At 47.5% G+C, this 18332-nt stretch overlaps 1 protein-coding gene across 3 annotated transcripts in view; it reads right to left on the bottom strand.

The window, feature by feature from the left end:
• SETD1B (SET domain containing 1B, histone lysine methyltransferase) overlaps positions 1–18332 on the bottom strand; it is a 55275-nt gene that overhangs the window by 8998 nt on the left and 27945 nt on the right. For 2 of the 3 annotated variants that reach the window (XR_007767371.1, XM_050906399.1), the window contains exons 7-13: positions 13503–14273; positions 8075–8245; positions 7021–7108; positions 5881–6098; positions 5487–5631; positions 4295–4753; positions 912–2468 (exon numbers count right to left, since the gene is read on the bottom strand). Coding sequence is in view for 2 of the 3 variants with exons in the window: in XM_050906399.1 (XP_050762356.1) it covers positions 912–2468; positions 4295–4753; positions 5487–5631; positions 5881–6098; positions 7021–7108; positions 8075–8245; positions 13503–14273 (3409 nt within the window). In the remaining variant the exon portion in view is untranslated. The remainder of the gene's footprint in view (positions 1–911; positions 2469–4294; positions 4754–5486; positions 5632–5880; positions 6099–7020; positions 7109–8074; positions 8246–13502; positions 14274–18332) is intronic. The other variant, XM_050906400.1, reaches the window with a different exon arrangement.

Below are 18332 nucleotides of genomic sequence, written 5' to 3'. Positions count from 1 at the left end.
AGAATATTTCCTTTAAACACTTAAATAAATCTGTTTCAAGACTATCGCACTGGTATGAAAAGGCAGAAAATTATAAATTTAATCTTACACATTGCCCTTCGAGATGCGGATAAAGAAAGGATAAAAACACACAGCTCAGCACTGAGCTCCACTTGCTTTTTGTTAGTATCATATCACTATTTTAAGTGGTTTGGGCTTTTTTGCTTTCGCTATCGTGTCTTGCAGGGAGCAAGGGATGAGATATTTTAACTCCACACAATCTCTAGCAACACACAAGGTGCTGCATTTGTCTTCTTTAACATATAAATCCATATATCTTTCCAGTGCTCCTCGTATACCAGCCAGTGCTCCTCGCCGCAGCACTAGCGTACATTCCCCCATCCAGCCCGGGGCCGTGTCTGTCCCTGATGTGCCGCTTAGAAACCATTGCTTTTATTAGTATTTCAAACTCAAAGCAAGTTGAAGCTGCTAGCACCACTAACTCATCATTTTGGGCACAGATGGTGAGATTATTTTTACAGCAAGTTTCAGCCCAAGTTAAAGCCGTGTATGTGCAGACTAGAAATTCCACAGGCAAGCTGAAAAAAAAAAAAAAAAAGTTTGGTTTAAATGCAGACAGAAGCTTCTCAAACTAGCAAGGAAATCTCCCCAGAAGAGGTGCATACAGACTGTCCCTGCAGTCCCAGATTGAAAATGCAGCAAGAACAGTCACTTCTGCAGTATTTTTGTATTGCAGCTTCAGGGACTAAAACAGTCTAAAATTCCCTGCTGACATAAGCAATTGCTATTCTAGTAAGCAAATGCTTCTTCCACCAACAAACTCAGTCTTTGGCATTGCAAGTCCTACACAATGACTATCTAGTGCATCTTACACGTGTTGTGTAACACAGAGCGCCAGCGAGAAAGGATATAAGGATGGAATACCCACAGGGTGTCATTGAGCCAGTCCATACCATTGTCCTGCTGTAACAAGCGGTCATATGTGATACACATGAATTTGATATCTTCCTCATCTATGCCTCCGTTCCAAATATCATACAAAATAGTCATCTCCTCAAACTCGGAGCGTGGCCTGAACTGAGGCCGGGGTGGGGAATATTCAGGGGAAGGAATCACTGGGAGGTCCTCAGGTGTCTTCTTCTGCCTTCGCCACTGCCTCTTAGGTTTCACGTGAGCTTCTTCTTCCTTGAAGTCTTCATTCCACTGGTTCTCCAGTTCCTTAAATGGCAGTTTCTCTGCAATTGTCTCAGCTGCTATTTTCTCGTGGAAGCCGTCATTCCTGAAGTCCAGGGTGACAGCTTCAGGGTCTTTCAGTCCATAGAAAGCATCAGGATGTCCACTCAACAGCTCTTTGCCCACAGCACTTTCCACCAAGGCCACTGGCACAGGAGGAGGTTCTATGGTTTTGCCCGAGTACACATCCAACGAGAGGACAGAAGGTGGGGACCGTTTTGGCCGACCAGGCCTCCTTTTGGGAAGAACAGAAGGTGGTGGAGGGGGAGGAAGAACAGAAGCACCAGTGGGTACTTCTGGTGAGAGCAAAACAGATTTTACTTCTGCCTTGCATTCCTCGATGGGCATTCTTCCATCTCCATGCATGCATGGCAGGGCTGCTACAGGTATTGGCTCATCAGGTGGCAAACCCATGTCCGTGTGGAAATCTGCTTGGGGGGGGCTGGCAAAGGGGATAGGGGAAGGAACACTGTTCATGCTGATCGTAAGGGAAGCACCAAGAGGCTCTTTAAAGGGTTTCTCATCTAGCTCATCCTCTGACTGTTTCTTGCCAGACAGAAGGCAAGGAATGGTAGCACCAGCCTCTGGGAAAGTAGGCGTGAAATTGAAATCTCTCCCAGGAGTCCGAGGAATGCCACTGTTAATGCCAGGAGATTGGGATGGGTAGGAAAAGGGGCTCCCTGGGACTTGAGGGGAACTGAGGGTCAAGCTGCTTCCCGTAAGAGGAGCATCGCTTCCTGGCGTGGCCGGAACAGTGTCCGTGCTCTGTGACTTCGCAAGGGGGTGTGAAGACTTGGCCAAAATGTCCCGCCCAGGAGTCCTAGGGATCTCCTCTTCCACGGACGTTTTGGTCACCATTACTTGTTCAGGGAACTTTTCTGGAGGGACTAAAGATTCTTCTTTACCGGGAGTCGATGGTAAGGGAAGCATGGAGGATGGCACCTTGTGGGCTGGAAGCAAAAGAGTATCAGTCTCTGAATGGATCATCACCTCCCGTCCAGGCGTGCGAGGCAGCCGGTCGTCTTCCTCCGCTGCAGAGGGCAGTTTTGTTTTAACACGAGCTTCTAAGCTGCTGTCGTCAGACTTGCTAAAGAAGCTGCTTTTATGGGGCAGAGGTTCTCCAAAGGCTCCCACTGGAGTCGAGAGACAGAGCGCCTCCTCCTCATCTTGAGATTCAGGCTTTGGACCTTCCTGTACCTCTGGCTCCAGCATGGCAGCAGGTTCGGACTCTTCCTCTGAAAGGGGTAAAAGAGAGGAGAATCAGGAGCTTTGCTTCCACTCGGTTACTCGCCACTTGCCAGCAAAGGCATGTTTAAGATGCCGCAATTACAGAACAGCTCAATTCCACTGGGAGGCTTTAAAAACTCCAATGCTTTACATTTTGGAGGCACAGAGTGTGGAGTAATTAGACGCTACCACAGACATCCCTAATGGACCATAAAAAAAACGCACTATTAATTTGAGGATTAGCTACAACACAGGCCAGAACGAAGGTTTTCTGCTTTCAAAACCCCTGACCACCTTTTGTACAGACATAAAAAGAATTAGCGGATTGTGGGGCAAGGACTTTGGAGGAGAGCTGTCAGAGCCCCAAGCTATCAGCTTTTCTAACGTGGAAAGGTAAACTAATTGCAAGGCCAAGAAGCACCCTCAGCTCTCCAAGGAGGGAACAGTGAAGGGAGGAGAGTAACACTCTCGAACAACACATGAAGGAAACGGGAAGCCCGTGTAATGAATGAGGAGACGCTCAGATGGTATCAATGAGGCAATTTATATGCTGCTCTCTCCGCAGCAGGCTCATTTGTCTGGAGTTTATTTACCCTCTTAGGGCCAGGGCCAAAAGGAATCAACAGTGAAATCTTGTTAGGCAGCTCAAAATAACATTTTCAAGTGGGAGAGCAAAAGCAGGTGAAAATGCCTAGAGAGTTGGAAGGGAAGCGTTCCCCATCTGTGGTGAACTAACCAGAGAGTCGCTGGAGAAGGGTTCGATCCCTGTAACTCCTGTACGACTGGGCTGGGCTGCACAAGAAGAATGCTGCAGTTTGAGCTTGTTCCCACAGCTTACCTGTAAAGCTCATTCCACACGTCAAGGTGCCCAAGTGCAGATCTCGCCAAATTTATGTCCTTTCTGCACACTGACCGGTTCTAGAAAGGATCTGTGCAAAACAGGTTCTTTGCCCTGCCCAGTTTAACATTTTGCCTCTTTACGGCTTTCAGATTTTATGGCAGCCAAAGAGTGATAGCCTGTGCAGGGACTGGATTTCCAGCTCTCCAAGTGGCAAAATACTGCCCAGTCCTCAGACACCAGTCCTGCCCAAGGCTCACACTGCAGGCCACACTAGATGTGCTCTCCCTGTTGGCTTCAGTTTTTAACTTTTTAATTCCCCCCAAGCTGCAGAATTTGTCAAGCTTTATGCATCTCACTCCTGTTCTAGTAGAAGGTTTCTAATTTCCTTGGGTTAAATACAAGTCTGTATTGAATGATGACAATTTCCTTCTTCCAGAAAACCAGGGAGTACCACTCATTTAAAAGGACTAAGTAAAAAAAAAAAAAAAAAAAAACCAAAATAATAATAATATTAGGAACCAGATATAATTCCGAGACTCCATTCACCTCCCCCATATAGCTTCCCAGTCACATACTGCTTTGGTATTAAAACCAAAAAGAGCCAGTAGTGACTCATTAAGCACAGATTCCTGTTCTGTTTTAGCAGCCATGGCTTTTCTATCTTGAGCTTCAGCCACCACACCATCCAATCAGTCACCCTCGGACGATGACAACTGTTCATTTCCTCTAGGACACTAACTAAACTGGCCCAGGATAAGATTCTGGATACAATAACCACAGTATTTTTAGTAGCAGATGGCTTCTGTAGAGCTCCTTACTAGGAAGGGAAGTTCAGCACAGACCTCTTTCCCTGTACAGATAACCCCTAGCTTACAGCCAAGACTGGAGGAAGAAAGAGAACAAGGGAAATACAAAACCACACATATTGGATGCTGTGAGAATACTGTACTTGGAAACGTGGTAAAAAATGCCAAACCACATGGAAGGGCATACCTGGCCTACAGACGGGAGACAGCGCAAGTTTTGTCTCCTGGTCTCTTTCCATAACCAAGTGTTTCAGTGTTTCAGCAGCAATAGATGCTTCTGGGACTTCACCACATTCACTTTCCCCTGCCTTGATTTCTTCCATGCCTTCATCTTTCACTGCCAAAGCTGGCTCTGTGAGTCCCAAGCCTGTTGCATCCATGTAGTCATCCACAGGATACAGCTCCAAAATAGTCTCCCTCTCATCATCAGGAAGCTCATGACCAGCAGGTTCATGCTCTGTCTCGGCAACCATGGCTTCTCTGTCTTGATCTTCAGCCACCTCTTCCTCCTCTTCCTCCTCCTCATCTTCATCATCATCATCATCCTCATCATCATCTGAGTCTGAACTCGACTCAAATTCAGAGGAGTCCTCACTTTCATCGGATGATTCAACTTCAGCCTTGGAAGACGAGGGACTTGCTACATCTACAAGAACAACAAATTACCATTAGTTCCGCTTTCTGACTTCATGAAACAATCAGGGTCTACTACAGGAGCAAATATCACTTCCACAGTGCAACAGCGTGGAAACAACATCAACAGCAGTCTGTTGGTTTGAAGCAGTTGCCTCCCAATTTATTTATTTTTGCAGAGACTTATAAACCATGTATTTGGGTGCTTACAACAATCACCATACAACAGGCAAGTTCCATGAGCAGCAGAGCTAGCGCTGCCTGACACCTTGCCCACACAGGTCTCTTGGTGGATTGCATCTTTACTGGAGTTGTACTAAGATTTTCTGCTGCCTTCACATACAGCTTTAAAATGCGGAAACTACCACCTTCCAGAACAGGAACTGATTGATAGGACAGAAAGTTATTAGCAGCTAAATTACCTCTGTTTGAAATCTGGTCCCTTCTCCTCCCAGCCACACACATTTCATAAAACAAGCACAAATTTAGCTGGCTTTAAGACTTCTGCCCCTCCGTCAAGTTGGGCTGAGATCATGCAGGGGCTGGTGATCAAAGGGATCCAGAGACTGAGGGATCATGGAAGCCTCGCAGGTAACAATTAAAAATACATGTATGCATTATTTTGTATAAAACCGCCCTTCAGTGAAAGAAGGTGCACAAATAAAAAAAAATCAGCTCACAAGTGCAAAAGGGAGACCGCACCTGACCCGAAGGCCACGCTTGCTGCTTCCGCTGGAACTGCTTACCCTCCTCGGAGTCCTGCTCCTCCTCCTTGTCACTTGTGTCTATGCCTGTCTCCTCCTCCTCCTCATCTTCATCCTCATCATCCTCTTCATCATCATCTTCATCCTCATCATCATCTTCATCCTCCTCCTCATCCTCCTCTTCCTCCTTTGCAAGAAAGCATTGCCAAAAATGAATAGTGTCTGACTCTGAGACCTGGCTGTCACTGTAGTAACCACCAGCGACTCCCAGGGACGCTGATCAGAGAACCTGAAGAGGGAATAATCTTACAGAGGTTCTCTTAGGACAGACCCTAACAGAAGCGCTCATCTTCTAGAGAAGGTAGCTTTGGCATCTGGAATTACTAGGCCCCCTTTTAACGACAGCATTCAAAACAGCGATCGCAAACCAACACACCTTGCCAGGCGCTGCTTTCACCAAGCCTCCCTCTTCTTCCTGCTCCTCTTCCTTCTCTGAGGAGGACTCTTCCTCTTTCCCTGACGTCTCGTCTCCCTCTTCTCCCTCACTGTCGAGCTCCAGCGGCCTTGCTGGTCGCCGCCTCAGCCCCACTGCTTCTGCATCCTTCTTTGACAGGTCAGATGTTGTATCGGAAGCATCCCTGTCCCTCTCTGACTCTGGTGAGCAAAAACAAGAAGGAAATTGCCATCAAATACCTTGCAAGGGAGGGAAAGAGTTGACTACATAACGGAAACTTTTTCTTTGGGAAGATCAAAGTTAGGAGCAATGTGCCCATGTGGTGTGTGAGTCCCCAGGCTTACAGGGGCTTACTAATTTCACAGTGCAAGCGAGGGCGAGACTGGGTGCAGGGTGTTGAAATGCCAAGGATGGCAAAATGCGGGTGGCCAAAGCTGTTAAGCTACAGGCAGAGCAGCTAGGAGACATGGCATGACTGAGGTCAGAACAGGTAAGCCGAATTTAATCCTTTTCTGTTTTATTTAAGTGCTTTACAAAACCCTGCTTCTGTACTTTGGCTTCAAAACCAGCTGTTAGTCTGAATAAACTTTATGGCACAACTAACTTGAATCCACTTTTTTTATGCAAAACAAAGGGTATTCAAAGCTTTGTTTTATCTCTACTCTTCCCTGTTTCCAGGAAAAAATGTTAAAATATTTTCAAATAGATTTTTCTGGCAAATAACTTTGTTTTGTTTTTAAAATCAAACGCTGGGCAAACTGTCTCTTACGTGCTTTCTCCTACAACGTACCCAGTGAGCTGCAAGCACGCCCCTGGAACAGTCCATGAACTCATCTGAGCTCCCTCTACTGGGTGACCAGCTCTGCATCAGCAGAACTAAAATAGGTTATGAGTTATTCATAAAACGTGGGTCTTAAAATTCCCGCCAGTGAATTTAAGATAACTGAATCCAGAGGAGACATCTCCCAGCTGATCAGAGTTTTGTGAGAAGCAGAGTTTTGGCTCAGATCCTTGATTCTGTGTCTAACTGTAAGTGAGCACACTGCTGTGAAGTTTAAAAGAATTCAGCTTGCATGTGGTTTGCATCTGCTCTTGTGTTTCAAACAATTGTGCTTTGCAAACCTTCATCTTCATCATCGACAGAAGTAGAAGGCCGGATTCTCTTCTGATCTCCTGCTGAGGCAGCTTCAGGTGGCTCCTTTCTTTTCACCTGAACAAAAGACACAATTAGCATTTCTAAAAGTTTAGAAACAGCAGAAATCAACTTCTTAAGCAAATTGCTACTGCTTTACTTTGCCATGGTGACTTACACCCAGAAACCAAGGGCCACCTCCCCAGCTCTTTATCCCTTTATTTGCTTGCAAACAGAATTTCACTGTGAATGAAATTCTACCCCTTCAGTTTGCATCAAAAACACTCTGGGTACCAGCATGGTGCATGTCATCACCAAGTACTTTGAAGATGACAGAGAAAACTCTTGACAAATCCATGTGTCTGAGATGCAGCAGAACAGAAAGAGAGCCTGAGCCTACGACATCTTAAAGAACCTCAAAGCAAGTTTTATCCTAAATGAAGACTGCAGAATCTCTCATCCCAAACCTTTACTTGCACCTTCTGTGCATTCAAAATCCTAATTTCAGGGAAGCTCTCTACCCTCCCCCACCCCACACTTTTTTTTAAGATACTTTTTCATTTTTTATGCAAATGCTCTTTAAAATAGGTGACCCTATGCTTGCAAGTCTGATTCTGTAAACTCACATGAGGCAGAGAACACTTTTAACCAAACTTCAGGTGAGACTCAGCTGCCAAACTGCAAGACATTCTAAGCAAAGAAATAACTGTGTAAAGCACTACGAGCATAAGCATATTTTTACAATCATGCTGAAACGCTGTGTCCGAAACACAGGCAAATGTCCCATTTACCTTGCAGAGCAGGAAGATCCTTTACAGACAATTCACACAAGTGGCAGATGAAAAGCTAAGGCTGGGAAAGAGGATCCTTGCTCTTACAGCGTACTGGTGGGTTATGAGTGATGCTGTCAGATGCAACCCCGAAAGTGAACACAGAGCGGGGCTAACAGCCTGCAGGGCTTTGGGGCACACACCTAGAGAGGTCTGTCCTCCTAATGCTCCTTTAGGGAATGTTAGCGTAATGAAGACAGATCTTTGTTTTTACCTTGAAGGATGGCAACCGGATGGCCCCTCGTAACCCAATGCCCAAGCCAATTCCCTCATATCCCAGGCCTTCTCCTTTGTTCCAGTTCTCCAAAAGACAAGATGTGATTCGATCCTTCGGCTTTGGTTTTTCCTCCAGTTCGCCTCCAGACTTCACTGGAGTAAGAGAGGCCTGCAACAGAGAAAGTACACTTGAGAGGGAAAGTCTCCTGGGAAGCACGCAAACTCTGGAAACCATTTAGACAGTTGAGGTTTGTGAAATATCACTGCCTTGCCCAGGCACCAGTTTCTCTGAAGGCAAGGGCATCTGAAGATGCACCACATGGCGACACGCACTTGAAAGGGAGAAGGTGCAAGAGCTCTTCTTGATAATAAGACCTTTCCATCCCTGAGAAGCCTTCTCCCCTTTGCATTTTAAGAAGTTATTTTCTCTGCACAAGGCACTAAAACTGATTTAAGACAAAACTGCTGGGACTCCCAGAACAGTGGCTTAGCATGGGACACTAAGTGATCTTGCATTTGGAGCCATCACGCTGTCAGGTAGCGGAGCAGACACTCCTGCTTTCTCCACTGAGTGTTTTAAAAAACATGATCTCAATTTCTTTCACGTGCAGCTTAACATAGGCCAAAGTACTTCACAAGAAAGGACAAGGAAAATGAACAGACCCATTAGCCCCCATGGCTCATTTCAGGTCTCTCAAGCGCCTGGTGTGAGGACCACAGTGACCACCTTCCGAACGGCCAGAATCCAACGCAGATGCTAGAAGCAAAGGCCGTAAAAAGGAGAGATGAAAGGGGAAGAAAAGGTGCAAACATGAACCCAGGACTCGACAGCCCAAGGGAACACATTCCTCCACCCAGGAAGGAGCTACCAAGTGCCAAGGAGCAGCTACTGTACAAAGGTCCTGAACTCTGAAGGGAAGCTAAGGAGCTGGGGTACACCACCATCCTCGTACACCACCCCCCCTGAACTCCCAAACACTGCAGGAGCCCATCTGGTCTGGTCACAGCTATGTGAGAAATACAGCTACACATATACCTCTTACAAATAACTCAAGCATACTTTAGGCAAGTTAGCCTAATGCCGTGTTATCTACCTTCATTTGCTAACCCACATAACTCAAAGCAACTTCAGACCTTCTAGTTGGGAAGACCTTTCTTCTTTTTAGTGTAAGGCACAATATAGCGAGTCAAAAATCACACACATCCCTGTGTTCGCTTAGCAACCACAGCCCAAGTCCACAAAAACTGTCAGAAGGCTCCAGTCCTGGGAAACAGGAAAATCAAAATATTTAGGCGAAACACCTAAGGGTCTACAAAACTCGGTAACTAGACACACAGCCTCATCTCTGCTCAGCCACAACAAACCCCTTTTCACCGGAGCTGAGGTGTGAAGGAAGAGCAGGAATTCAAACCTCTGCAGCCTTGGAGAGGCAGACAAGCTGGGGAGAGCATCACGCACGGTGGCACGCCACGGTCTTCTTGAGCGAAGGGCACTGGAGGTAACGTTCACTCACATGAGCCAGTGGCGTAACACTGTCTAAAAGTCGGTTTCTCTTACAGACACTAACAGAGCTAATTTGCCGAAGCTGGCTGTAATCACTGAAGAGGAAGCATAAGCTCAGCTCTCCTGCTAATAAGGGACAAGACTAATGGGAATATCAAGCAGAGAATCCAGGCAGCAGCACTCTGTGGCCAGGGATGGCTGGTTATTCCTGGCACTCTGCTTAATGCATCTTAGTCAGGCTTTCAAACCTAAACCCATCACTAGACTCGGGAACAGGGAAAAGCTTTCCCCTAGCTCAGGCAGACAAGGTCCATGGTACGTGCTGCCTTCCTTAGCAACATGCTCCTTAGCACCTTTCACCCCATACATTTTCCATCCTGCCTGACCTAGGACACCAGCTTTACCCTTGAGCTCTCCCACCCTTTACCTATGGCATGATACTTCTTGGCAGTCAATCAGCTGCCCAAGTCAATTCCTTTGATGGAATATAGCAGTCAAAAAACAGAGAGAAAAGAGAGAAACGAGGCATAGGTGGTGACAAGTGCGTTGCCTTCTTGTGCGCCACTGAAGGTTCAGGGGCTGCCAGCAGCATTGTGTATTATAGTATAGTATAGATAGTATTTGCTGTCCTACTAACTTGAACATTGTTGGTCAGTCAGGGGAAAAAAGAAACCCACAAGGCTTCCTGCTCTTCTGCTTGGGGAAGGTCAGGGAGACAGCGGACCCGCAAAGCCTCTCACCAAAGAGGGACACACCTACTGTAGGAACTAGCATACGGTGGAGCTCATATGCTTCCAAGACGAGCTTCGATCTCTCCTGTGAAATAACAGGAGGGCTGCTGCAGCTAGATAGTCCAAGGATAGGAGACAGGAGATATTAAAAGATATTATCTCTCCCTACAAATCTGCCTCATTTATTTCTAAAGAAAAAAAGATGTGAACAAGCACATATGTTGTCTTATTTATACTTCCAAACATCTGAAAATAATAGAATTTCTTTCACTACTGTCAATCAGTAAGGAAAAATATGAGGAGCTCCAATTAAAACCGTTAGGAGGGAGGAAATGGGGATGCAGGGCCTGTTTTGGAAGGTCATTTCAGCTCAAACAGGGCCTGGAGGTCTTAGTCCATTCTAGAAAAATTAGCGTGATGGCAAAGTACATGGGGAACTGACCTCCAGCTGCCACCGAGGAGCCCAGACGGCCCACCCTCACGCGTGCATAAAGACACCAGCAATAGAAAGGTACAGTTTAAGCTGAATACTCATATTTTGTTTTCCTTTGGCAAAAGCAGGCAGCTTATGACTGAGAAGGAATCCTGTCCCGCACCGATGTCAGGGGGTGCCCAGTCCTAGCAGAAAGGAGGCTTTGAAATCTGTGAGATTTTTCTGCATGTGCTAGTAACACATGGCCTGGCAGAGGCTTCTCCAGGCGGTGCCCTGAAGCAGCAATGGTTCTGGCATTTCTGTTCCTGGACAGAAAGCACAAGTGTTTTTCCATGCAGCAATTTCATATTTTCAATTAGACTGCTCACATCCAACATAACCTGTGGCAAGGACTGTGAAGCTGCTGCGGTACAGTCAGCTTCCCTTCCCAAAGTGGGTTACAAATTCCAGGTGAGGGAGGAACACGCTAAATCCAGCCATAGCTCGGGATATAAAAGAGCCCGAGCAGCCACTGCAGATCTGCCTCGACTTGCTTCTGCTTCTTCACTGCGGATGTCTGGTTTAAAACAATTTCTTGGGTACTTCAGTTGCTGCTTTTGCAACTCTTTGCTGGATCTGCTTCCCTCACTGCCCTGCAAGCTCAGGGGCCTCCTCCAAAACTGTCAGCACATGCTTGCTGGTAGGAGGCAGAAGCTCGGAGCATTTAGTCAGGAGGAGAGGGACCAGGTTTTCTTGCCACACGTCATGCCAGCCAGCTCTAAGCCAGACCAAATTACAGTCATAAAACAGCTGTTAAGCAGCAGCATTACCAACCTCTCTGGAAAGCCAAGGAGCTCTCCCAGGCGCTAAAGTTAACACACAACTGGCTTACAAAAGCAGGTGGTGAAGATACTGCTCTGAAAACTAGCATCTGAAACAGAAGATGTATCTGCAGGTTGCGGTTTGGTTTGTTGTTTTTTTTACAATAATTCACTGTAATAATAATTTTAAGGCTTGCATGAACCTTTCCATAGTGTTAGCTTTTTTTGGTAGTGACAAATTCACCACATATTAGATCACAGAGCTGCTTGCTGGCCGAGGTACACTTTAAATTGGCTGAGAAAGGATCAGACGATTCATGCAAAGCTGTTTTCTTAACTAATCCCTGGAACTCCTCGTGTATTTGGCCAATGTTCAGCTTTTGAGTTAATTGCTGCTGCGTACATGCACTGGGGAGGTGGGAGGAGTGCAGAGAACTGGAAATACCCAAAGATCTCATCACACAAAGTGGGGAACACAAAATAGCGGCTTGGTGGTTTCAAACAATCCTGTTGCATCTGACTTTAGTTTTTTGGAGCTAAAGTTCCGCTTCCTCTTAGACATGAGAAGCCCTTGCACCTTTGTCTCCTTATCTCAGGTCATTTCCTCCTGCAAACCCCTTCCTGGAGGCAGCCAGCAGTGCCCCAGACCACAAAAAAAAAAAACCAAACAAAAAAACCAAACAGCTAAACTTTTCAAATTTCAGGCCCTGAGGGGGAAAAGGGAAAGGAGATGAGGGGAAGGGAATAACCTTGGGCTTTTGAGGTGTAAGAGCAGCCCCACCACCACTCTTGAAGGCCTTCCTCAAAGGAGCACAGTGGAGAGGACTCTCCCATGTGCTCTGTCTGTAGAGGCAGCTAGCCTCGTCCTATGACTACTGCTCGGTGGACTTCAGCTTTAACAGGAGCGTGCAAGCTCCCCCCGGCAGGCAAAGTCTGCAAACACGCACCACAGGGCTGCAGTGACACTCAGGAGGTCACCTAGCCCGTGACTCTGCCCTGGGGCAGCAGCGGCTGCAGCGATGCCCTTCCTCAGAGACGCCTCTGTAAGGACAGTACAGCCCTGCGAAACACAGTCGGAAAAACAGCTTGTTTGCAGATCCTTCCCGGATCGTGCCCCAGCGTGGCCGGTGCATCCTGCCGAGACAAACCGAGCAGCCATGCAGGCCGGCTCGGGCAACGCGCTGCCAAAGATGAACATGCTCTCTGAGATCCTCGCAAGGTGTGAGCTGCGCTTAGTCCCTTGCAGAGAAAGGGCTGCCCTGAGGTGGCCCCAAAGCTGGAGGGGATGAGGAGGAGGAGGAGATCCACCCCAAAGCAGAGGGACAACACCAAGAACTAAACACTTCTTCCTCAGGCCCACATTCAAATCAGTGGGACAGCGAGAGACAGAGCAGCAGTTCACTTGTCGGTGAGCAGTTACGGCTCCACATGTGTTCAGAGATAACTCCGCATGGGGTACCTCCATCAATGACTAGGAAGGACTAAAATTCCCAGCCCAGGTTTGTTCTGATGGCAAAGCAGCAGGAAATGCTTGCATATATGGAGTGACACCATGGAAATAAGCCAGGTTTAATACCCAGGTGCTAAGCTGTCCCGAGGCAGGTGCCTGTAGCAATTGAGCACCTTCCAGGTATTTGCAGGCTGAGGTCTGCTGCTCCCAGCACACACTCCTGCCGCCTGCCTCAGCACAAAGACCAGCCCCGTGGGGAGGCATGGAGCCAGGCGAGGGACAGGGACATGCGTCCCTCCCACTTAATTTCAGCAACCGCAAGCAATGGGGTTTCTCTCAGCAAAGCTATTCCACGGCTTTATTTTTTGCTTCTATTTTAGTTACCGTAACATTTTAGGGTTGTGGGGTTTTTTAAAGTCATTTCCAGACCCCTGCTTACCCATGCCCCGGCCACAAGCACTAAGAACAGTTCTCCCTGGGATCCAGCAGAGAGTATGTGAAAGCCTACCTTTGCCAGACGTTCCTTCTTGTCCCACCAGTCATCAAATGCCCGAAACGCTACCACTTCAACCATCTTCCGGTTCAGGTCCCTTTTCATGATAGCCTTTAGTTCCTTCACTATGACCAAGAGGACTCCATCCACAGTGGCTTTGTGGGGATCTTCCTTCTTCGGCTCATAACCCGGTGGTGGAACCGAGGGGTCAAACTTGGGCAGTGGTGGCCACTGCTGTCCACGACCAAGAGCTGCTCCCATCGAGAAAGGGCGATAGGGCGGAAGATTCACAAACTGCATCCGGCCCGTCATGAAAGGCGGATACTGGTATGTGTTTTGTGCCTGCATCATGCGGCTCAGCATCTGAGTTTGCATCTGGAAGGACATTGGCATGCCACCCCACTGGTTGCCCAAGACACTTATCATATCCACTTGCATGACAGGGAACATGCCAGGATGGAACGGAGGAAGCGGAGGCAAGATATGAGGCGGAGGGACCCCAGGAGGGGCAGGGAGCGGAGGCGGGGGGACGGTGACGGCGGGGTGAGTGGGTGGAGGTGGCGGAGGTAGCGGTGGAGGCATCGGGAAGCCTGGCTGTGGAGGTGGCGGAGGAGGAAGAGGAGGGAATCCCGGTGGTGGCATGGGGGGAATTGACGGGGCCATCACGGCTGTGTTGCTGACGGAAGAGTTCACCACAATGGTTTTGGCACATTCTGCACTGGTGATGGGCGCAGGGTTGGTCTCGTCGTCAGAGATTTCCATGTCCTCCCCTGAAGAATGCTGACCCTGCAACAAAAGAGAGAGAAAAGGTGAGGAGCACATTCCTTTTACATTAAATACCACAGCGCTGGCTGCTTCAAACAAAAGCTAAGTTTAACACACATTTTAATTGGGAATGGAGAGAAGCGAGCGATGCTCTGAAAAGACAGGGCCCATTGAGCAGCTGGTGCCTATTGAAGCTTTTCTCTTCCATGTCAGACCTCAGGAAGCAGAGGTAAAAGCCTTCTAAAAGAACATCAGTACCAACTGAACAAAAACCTCGGCCTCGATGGAATAGGAGGAATTGCTCCCGTGCTCGGCGAAATATACACAACCCAAATGTCTTTCACTGCAAGATACATTATCTCTTATTTGCATCTAATACAGACAGGTGCATTACACCATGAGTTTTTATTCCTTAGTTTTCACCATGCACAAAGAATTACCCTGTTTTTTAATTATAATCCCTGGCTCATTTGCTGTCAACTCTCAACCTCTCATTGTGGGAAGACAATACTTCCACATGGTTGCTGCTACTAAAAGTTGTCTTGACTCAATCACAGCAATTCACATGGAAAAAACCCCCTCCAAATCTGCTTAAATTGCCTTTAAACATCAGAGTCATAAATGCTGGGATTCAAAGACATAGCATATGTCATGTTCTTGGGCAAAATGAATACTTTACTAGCCACAAGAAATACAGATACAGAGTTATATAAAATGCTAACACGATGTCCCACCTCCACTGTCAAAGGGATGGAAACTGGATTAAAACAGAGGGTGCCTGCTTGCTCTGAAGTCTCAGAGCTGCCTGATTAGGTCTCATACAACAGAAAAGCCTCACGAGCTAGCTCCATCCTCAACAGCAAATGGTCACATCTGCACGCTATGGCCCACAGGCCCTTCAGTCCTGAAAGCGTCTCCAGCACAAAGAAACCACACATATGACTGTCACATCCCTCAGCTATTGTTAAAACAAATCCTGATGAGAAATACAGCAACCAAATACTGCCGGAAGACAAATCCAACACACTGACAGTTTATCTAGGAAACACAAATGGGGTTGACCTTTCACTAGTGGGATGTCAGCAAAGACAGGACAGGGTCCCAACCACCTTCCCCAAAACTGTTTCTTCCACTCTTCCTTTTTTTCCAGCTAAAATCATCAAACCCCACCACTCTTGTGACGGCAAACATCCCTCAGCTATTTTCAGGACTGAAAACCAAAAGCACTCATCACGACCTTCTCTCCCAGGCTCTCTACAAGCATGACTGGCTTGCCTCCTTCGAATGACTTACCAAGCACCTCCTTCCTCACAACAGCTTCGCACAAAGAAGCCAGACAGTTTGCATGTCGCCACCAACGGATCTAAATAAAGAGCATCTCCATGTTCACCAGCACAGACTAGAGCACAGCAGCAATGCTCCACCTCCACCGGAGCTCTCCTGCCTGCCCTGGATGCTGTAGGCTCTAGCCCAGCTGAGGCAATAAGAGATCACAATCAAGTGGTCTTTGAGTGCCTCTCTGTATCTCAATCCTGGCAAGAGTTTTGGAACCTGCTGACTGTTTTCAGCCAAATTTGACTGAAGATCCCAAAGATGTTTATTTCTTCCATGTTTCGTGCCAGCAGGTGCCTCTTCTGTCTGCTCTCCTACTAGTCTCCCCAACCTGAAAGAAAAGAGCAATAGAGCTCAGCCCTTATCAGACACTGGAGAACCTGCACTGGGGAGAGCTGCTGGGAAGCAGGCTTTGTTGGCAGTTCTCATCCTGAAGCTGCTGTGATTTGATTTTCAACCTGTGAATTTTGCACAGGCATAAGGGAACAAAAGCAAGAGCAGCTGAGTTGACGACTCTGCTATGAACTGTAGCTGTATGAACCACAACTATCCAAATCAAACCAAACGCTTCACGTTTTATCAAAGGTCATCTCTGCTACAGCAGCTACCACCAGAGAGCAGGCTGAGCACAACACTTGCAACAGCAGCTTTGCAAATCCTCCTCTCCTAGCACCTCCCCTCGCCCTGGCTTCCCCGCATTCCTCTGCTGCAGCGTGAACCCACCAGCTCACGCACCGCATGGGTCACCCCCAAAAAGCCACTCGCAGTTTTAGTGGTCTGAAAATGCCCAACCCCTCAGCTCAACAAGGAGACCACCATTTACCCCCACAGAACGGCTGAAAGCACCAGGCTGGCAAACCCTGCAGTGAGTGCTACCGACCCCCTGCTAACGGTAACGGAGAGGGTACTCTCCCGTAGTCGCTGAGTTGCTTTAGTGCATTCTGTACGTGCAGGGAGGTACTCTGAGGGCTGTTTTGTAAACCCTAAAACGAACAGCTAAAAAAGAAGTAGAAATCATAACCCATTGCACTTGAGTCTTTCCAAAGCCAAATTATATCATCTCCTCCTTGAGCTGTCCGCATCTGGCTAACATTTCTAAGAGAGTCTCACACCCTGCATCCTCTCCCCAGCTGCTCTATTGCAGTCACGTCCCATGTTGAGGATGCTGGGGAATGAAAGGACATTCTGCAGTTTCAACTACCGCAGCTCCAGTGAAAGGGGCAAAGGAAGAGCAAAGATGACGACTGTGGCAGGTGTAAACAAGTTTCCTGCGAAACAGACCCCGTTTTTCAGTAAGTGAACACAAAAGGCACTGTTAAAAGCACTGGCTCCAATTGCAAAAGCTGGATGACGCTAAAGGTCACCATTGGATAGGAAGCCAGGAGTGTTCAGGCTACCAACAACAGACAAAACCAGCTTCATGTTCGCATTCATCTCATCTGACGGCGTATGGAGGAAAGTCACCCCACGAAGCCTCAGTGGAGCACCAGCACCAAGCAGTGCCATGGGGAGCTCCAAGCCACAAATTCTCCCCAGTCCCTCCTGCAGGATCCTGCACCCTCCCAGTGCCACCCAACACCAGTCTGAGTCACCGCTCAAGATCAGTCTCTGGTGAGCACACAGTACCAGTCCCAAAGTGCCTGCCTGAGCCAACACGTTCTCCCTTCCTGGAGCATCCCCAGCCCGGAGCAGCCCATCTCAGCCAGTCCTGCCGCAGGAGACCCGCGTGCTCCTGCCCATCACCCAGAGCCCACTCCCATCCGCACCAGCCCTTCACTCAGTCTCATTACCAAAGAATCCTGCCTGATGAATGAGGTTGGTTTTCCCTCTTGAAGGAAATATCAGATAGAAAAAGCCGATCCTGAAATTGCAGAGAGGTGGTAGGACTAGCCGGACTCCATGTTGTAGTGCACAGCAACTTTCTTCATTCATACATGCATTTATTTTTACTTAAGCTGAAATGAGAACTGCTAAAGCAATAACTAGCATTTTTGGAAGACTGAAAGATTTTTTTTTTTTTTTTAATTCTTCAGATGGGTCTGCAGGGAGCAAGAACAGATTCCCTGCTTCCTACAATGTTGGGCTGACAACTCACCTGGACTTGCACAGTGAACACAGTCTGTGCTCCAGTTTTATCCCAAGCAAGATGGAAAGGGAAAGAGAAAGAGATTAAGCAGCAGGGAGAACCAGATCAAAAAGGCCGGGGCAGGGGGGAAGAATACACAAGCTTAGGAAAGAGGTCAAACCAAAAGATGATCATCTACAAGGAAGTCTTTAAAGAAAGTTAAGAGGAATGAATATTTAAAGCAGATGAGCAGTTACAGGAAAGTCATATCTAAGGGGGGAAAACATGGGTAGCAAGTGAAAGAGACCAAGGTACAGAAAGAAAAACCAAGGGGAGACATAGAAAGATCTTCTGTTATAGGACTTTCTTTTCATTCACCTGTCTGAACCCAGATTTACTGTGGTTGCTACCAAATACCTCTCAGGGTAGAGCTGAAAAGTAGCTACACTGTCCTCCCAAAGAAACCACCTCCTAGCTGGCCTCCCTCTTTGCTCTCACAAGGGGAAAAAAGCAAGCTGATACATGGCGTATGTACTGCTACGAGGACGTCATGGCCGTTACCGTCAAAAAAACTGTCAGTCAGTCCTGGAGTTCACCTGCCTGTTTCCGAGGGCATCTGGTACAACACCTCCAGAAAACCTCCCTTCAGCCCACTGAGAGAAAAGCCATTTCCAACTAAATTA

Source organism: Gymnogyps californianus, chromosome 16 (assembly GCF_018139145.2).
Source record: "Gymnogyps californianus isolate 813 chromosome 16, ASM1813914v2, whole genome shotgun sequence".
In the NCBI taxonomy this organism is placed as follows: domain Eukaryota; kingdom Metazoa; phylum Chordata; class Aves; order Accipitriformes; family Cathartidae; genus Gymnogyps; species Gymnogyps californianus.
Note: the sequence above shows the minus strand (reverse complement) of the source record. Positions and strands in the feature narration are given on the sequence as shown.